The 6,002-nt window shown below is 36.2% G+C and overlaps 1 protein-coding gene across 5 annotated transcripts in view; it reads left to right on the top strand.

Moving 5' to 3' along the window:
* Positions 1 to 978: 978 nt before the first annotated feature.
* Positions 979 to 6,002, top strand: part of cep89 (centrosomal protein 89) — a 97,870-nt gene continuing 92,846 nt past the window's right edge. For 4 of the 5 annotated variants that reach the window (XM_067402256.1, XM_067402258.1, XM_067402259.1 and 1 more), the window contains exons 1-6: positions 979 to 1,245; positions 1,465 to 1,571; positions 1,777 to 1,932; positions 4,030 to 4,225; positions 4,973 to 5,048; positions 5,451 to 5,485. In XM_067402256.1, the coding sequence (XP_067258357.1) occupies positions 1,153 to 1,245; positions 1,465 to 1,571; positions 1,777 to 1,932; positions 4,030 to 4,225; positions 4,973 to 5,048; positions 5,451 to 5,485 (663 nt within the window). In that variant the 5' untranslated portion in view covers positions 979 to 1,152. The remainder of the gene's footprint in view (positions 1,246 to 1,464; positions 1,572 to 1,776; positions 1,933 to 4,029; positions 4,226 to 4,972; positions 5,049 to 5,450; positions 5,486 to 6,002) is intronic. The other variant, XM_067402260.1, reaches the window with a different exon arrangement.

The following is a 6,002-nucleotide window of genomic DNA, read 5'->3' as shown; positions in this document are numbered from 1 at the left end:
CAAACACATTTGTCGTAATATTCTATTTTTGGATATTTCATATACACACAGTTATTCAAAACCTAAAGCTCTTCTTTCATTAGCTCCTATGTACATTTCTGTTCAAGATTTAAAGTAATTGGCAGAGATTTTGAAAAATGAAAGCAAGATTGAAACCAAACTATGCTTTTTTTTTTTTTTTACTGTAAGCGTTTGTGGTTGTGAATATAGCATTGCACAGTGGAAGAAAAGAAATACATCAACCATGTGTATTTGGACAGGAACAATGGTTGTGTTTGAAAAAGGATATCAAGATAATTCCTGTTAGATTTTTGTGTGTATAGAGAATTGTGTGTTGTGTTTTGCAAAGGCCAAGAATTAGTGTATGGTTTTGCAGATTTGGTGTGTGGTTCTGGTGTTTGAGTGTCAGGTTTCAGAAATTGTGTGACAAGTAAGGATTTTTCGTTTTTTTGTGAAAATACTTTAAACTGTGGCCTTTAACTCCATTGCTCCCTCATATAGAACCCTATACTTTTCACATATGTGTGGAGTTCAATATTAGAAATTTTCAGATATGTTGGGCAACAAGGTGAAAGATTATTAAGTCTTTAAATAGTTCTTCATATTTTCAAATAGGCTTAAAGTTTAATTATAAATTCTGAGGACACAAATCCTGGTTGAACGCCAAAACAAAATGTTATACATTACACATTTCAATCTTTACTTAAAGCTATATAAAATTGCCCATAGACATCAGAAAAGTCGATAATGAAATGACAACTAATATAAATCCTTTATTATTTTTTCCCAAACACCCACGCGCAGACTTCACAGTTGAGTGGTCGAGACTTCCCTCTGCTGGAGAACTGCCGCACTCAAACTTGGCTCAACGCCGTTGCTAAGAGGAATGAAAAGCAACGCTGATTTGTTAAGCGAGCACGCGCGAACCAATAGGAGGACTTGTTATATTTCAAGGTTTTCAGGGAAAGCGTCTAGTTACGTGAAGTTGAGTTGAAGCTAGTATGATTTCGATGAAAAATAATCATTGTATATAATAAGTAACCTATAAAACTGGCAGTTATGAGCTATAAAACATAACTTACCTACTTAACATAGCTATTGGTGCGATAGTGCTGAAAAGCTCAGTCCTGACCGCGGTTTTCATAAATCTTAATGTCACATCTCTCACCGAAACGAAGAAGTTTGTTGAGGACTATGTCATCTAAATTCAACTTCAGCTTCAGGAGAAAAGAGAAGAGAGAATTTGTAAGTCTTCTATTGCTTAAATAAAACTGTTACATTTTGTGGCTAACCAATTTAGCTGCTAAAAGGCCGTCTTACTAAGCAAACTATAAATAGTTGCATTAATTCAGAACTTATTTAATTGTTTTATTATCAGTGGTAGTTTGTTACTTGAACATGCGTGTCCTGTGATGTAGTTGTGTAGTAAAATGTGTAATCTCGTTTGCTGTTGTGGTTGTGTAGCGGAATATAGCTCATGGTTTGATCCCTGCTGCCACCATTGCCCCCAGACCTGCGGTTCCTCGCACTCCTCCCCCACGAAGCCCCAACCCCTCTCCAGAGAGACCCAGGTATACCCACATAACATATCCCAATCCATTCATATCACTTTGGTTCCCCACCATCATTTAATGCATATGTTTTTGAGGGTCCTTTAATTCAATCATCATTAGCCATAATGTTTTTATAGAACATACATGTTTCAGGTATATATTTTCCAATATCTTTACTCTTTTTTTTATGTAAACTTTGTAATCTCTCTGATAACTGTCACAGGTCTGCCTTGGCAGCTGCCATATTGTCTTCCTCCTTGACGGGCCGTACTGTTGCCATTCCTCCTCCACGCCAAAGATCTTACTCTGAGAGTGATTGTTCACGTGCAGACAGCCAAACTGGCTTTGAGCCCTATGCTGCCACAGCACTGTATACAAGGTAATATTAGTACATTAGTTTCATTGACCTAAATCAGGCATTGCTAAAAAAAAAATTGTCAGCAGGAGATTTGAAAGTTAATGGAAGTCAATGGAAGTGATGTCTCGCGCATATACTTCAATGAGTGCGAGACATCACTGCCGTTGTCAGAGCACGATCAGGCCTCACTAACCGAGTGCTGAACGCAGATGGACATAGTGGTGTATTAGAGGTAAAAAATTATATAAATACTATTCGGTTTCGTGTCTTAGGACATCAATGTGTCGTCATGAGCCACAGGGTTTAATTTGGATTTGTCTAAGCAAGTTTTATTTACTCTTATAGTAGAAGTTCCCATTGACACACATTATACGACTGACAGACCGCAATGGTTGGAGTTAAAAATCATCATTTGTTTTCTACTGAAGAAACAAAGTCACCTACATCTTGGATGCCCTGGGGGTAAACAGATAAACATTAAATTTTCATTTTTGGGTGAACTATCCCTTTAATGATTAATGATTATCCCTTGAATTATTTTGATTGCTTTTATTTAAAGTTCACAAAACCCCTGCAGTTTCCTCATGAACCCAGTTTTCCCTCTTTTACTTAGAGAAGTAGTTAATCTAAAAAGGAAAATTTTGCACATTCACTGACCCTCAAGTCATTCTAAATGACTTACTTTCTTCCATGGGATCTTTTTTTTAATATCATCCTGGGGTGAGTTTCATAAACCTAGCCATTATGTTAAGACAGTGCCTTAAGGTCTAGTATGACCCACAAGCAGTTAGTCAAGGGACATCCAGTCTTACTTTTTTTCGGTATCAAATTAGGCCAATATACATTTTTATGTAACTTGTTTAAAACAGTTATGAACAGTATTACAGAAAAAAAATGCATAGTCTTTTTTTCCCTATTGTGACATTACATATATTTGAGTGAAACGGCTTCCCAAACAAGAAATTATGTATGACAAAACTTGATTTTGTCTGTCAGTAATTGATTGGATGGTTGGTTGGATGGATGGTTGTGGTGCTATTGCTGTGATCTCATGTGAGTGACAGGTTGTCCCGCCCATGAGCCAGCATAAAAAATAAATATAACATAAAAAAGCAACCAACATATTGTTACAAAAAATGATTTGTGTTCTATGTTCTTCTGAAGCCATATGATAGCTTTTTGTGAAGAAAAGACCAATATTTAAGTTGTCATTCACTTGTTATTCTCTCTTGGCACATTCATGTGTGCCTTTCACACAAAGCTATGACTTCAAAAAACTTGGGATATAGTGCACAAGTCAGATTGACCACTTTTATGACAGTTCTGTGGTGCTTTATCATCATTTTTGAACTTTGAAAGCGACTAGTATAGTTTTCTGTAATTTGTCCTTTTGTGTTCCATGGAAGAAAGAATTTCACACATTGTTGGCGACATGAGGATGTTTCATTTCTGGGAGAACTAATCCTTTAAATAAGTCATTAATAATACAACAGAATGACTTCTAATCAGGGTAACACAGCAGGCTGCATTGATTGCAAGTGTATAGACATTATTGGTTCAGCAGGGGGAAAAGCAGTTTACTTACAAATTTAGTCTTTGGTCTGATTGCACTGTGTGATAGGATGTGTTACAGATACTGGTTTAAGCAGCAAAAGCTTGTCATCAAGTGCTGCTCATGTGAACAGCCTCTGCCAATACTAAGCCTGCATTCTGACATAGAACCTGGAAGCCCTGAACATAAAGAATGTATGAGAATGACACAGAAGAGAAGATATAGTTAAATAAAGTAGTTGTTTTTGTTTTGTTTTTGCACACAAAAAGTATTCTTGTCACTTCATGACATTAAGTTTGAACCACTGCAGTCACGTCGACTGTTTTAACAATGTCTTTAGTAGCTTTTTGGATCTTAAAAAATGGTGGTTAAATTGCTGTCTATGGATGAGTCATATACCTCTAGGATTTCATCAAAAATATTGTAATTTGTGTTCCGAAGACGAACAAAGGTATTACAGGTTTGGAACGACACAAAGGCGAGTAATTAATGACAAAATTTTAATTTTTGGGTGAACTAACCCTTTAAGCTAGATGCATGAAAATTTATTTGCTCTCTCACTTTAGGGACAGATGGCCATATTCAGTGACAGAAAACCCCCCTGTGCCTTCCCCAAGACATACTGATGATGATGAAGGTGATGATAGTGATGAGTTGGAGGGACTAGAGGGAGATGAAGATCATGTGTATCAGTCCCTTGAGAGACAGAGCAGAGCTGATGACATAAATGTTGTTTACGCCGTGCCATTAAAACACAGGAAGGTACAGTCTGTGTCTGTTTAGAAGCTTTTCCACCATCGGCCGAACTGTTCTTAGAATGGTAAGGAACAGTTCCGGTTGTGTTTCCACTTGAGCCTGGTACAGCAAGGCATGATTACAAACCATTCTCAGCCCGGAATTCTTGGCATGGTTGTCTAACGTCACCACTCAGGATTCATCACTTGTCTGTTGCCTTGCCACCAGTTTCTCTGTAGCTGTCTAAGCGCTCTATTTGAGTGAAGTAAACACAAATTAATAATAAAATTAAAAGAAATATCTGATCATCCTCCATACGGCAACGACTGTCACTTTTTTATTACATTCCAAAGAGCGGCCGTTATCAGCCCCACAGTGGAAAATGAAACCGTAACCGTACCAGCTGGCCCAGATCGGCACGGAATGGAATGGTTGCACAATAAGAACCATTCGGCCCGACGGTGGAAAAGCGGCTTTTGTTTTTTTGATTGAGTCTGTATGTGGAAGTGCTTTGGCTTGTTATGCATTTGATTCATTTACTAATATTCACCATGAGGTGGAGCTGCTGATTTTTTCAAAACCTGTTCTAAATCAAAACCTAGTCTGAGATCATAAAGAGATATGAATTAAAATCTGATTCTATATATATATATATATATATATATATATATTAGCTTGTGATGTTTAACCACTGCTTATTGCAGCATTTTGTTGAAGATATAATATTGTTGAGATATAATATAAGTTGACTGTCTGAATTAATCTCTCTTTCAGGACGAGACCAATTCAGACGTTGACGAAGAGACAGAAGACTCTGCATTCGATATTGTGTCTCCCCTACAGACTGAAGGTTTGGAATAACAAAGATTGTTTTCTTAAAAAAAAGTGTGTATATATATATATATATATATATATATATATATATATATATATATATATATATATATTATATTAGTCTCTTATAGCAAGGCTTGATTTATTTTAAATGTTCTCTCTCTCTCTCTCTCTCTCTCTCTCTCTCTCTCTCTCTCTCTCTCTCTATATATATATATATATATATATATATATATATATATATATATATATATATATATATATATATATATACTAAATATTATAGAAATATATTGAATATAAATAAAATTAACATCTCACATCTAACTCTTATTACACTTCAGTGACTTCATTGACTTTGAGAGCCATGGTAATTTTGCAGCTTGATTGCTATAATTAATCAAATTTTGTATTTTAGAGGAAATTGTGGTGCAGGAAGAAGCAGCTGAAACGGTAAGAGAACCTCTCATCAGATCAACCATAATGAAAAGCTGAAGTCATTATTTTGATTAAGTTAATTAAGGTTTAAAAGCAAATTTTCTAAAGCTGTTGTAGAAATGTCAATTATGTTGAAACCTAGAGCGCTCTTACTCTGGACTAAAGGTCATTCTGCCCCAGGGCTCAACAAATTATCTAAAGACAAAAGGGAAAAATCACACTGGCATAAAGGGAGAGGTTAAAGGCACCTTTAGAAACAACAAGACAGAGGTTGTTATCAGTGAAGGAGTGTGAATGAGAATCAGACAGGATGAAAGAGGAAGTGGGAAGGTGTTTAGAGTGGGTGGGAAGGTAAACATGAATGTAGAAATGGCTAAAAAGACCAGAAATGGCTGAGATTATTAATAAACTCTCTCTCAGCCAATAATCTCAGCCATTTCTGACACAAGAGACTATCACAACTATTCTGATTCAGTAAGTGGCTCCCTGATCTGACAGCCAATTCATCCGTTCACACACACACACACACACA

This window comes from Chanodichthys erythropterus, chromosome 11 (genome assembly GCF_024489055.1).
Source record: "Chanodichthys erythropterus isolate Z2021 chromosome 11, ASM2448905v1, whole genome shotgun sequence".
Lineage (NCBI taxonomy): Eukaryota > Metazoa > Chordata > Actinopteri > Cypriniformes > Xenocyprididae > Chanodichthys > Chanodichthys erythropterus.
Note: the sequence above shows the minus strand (reverse complement) of the source record. Positions and strands in the feature narration are given on the sequence as shown.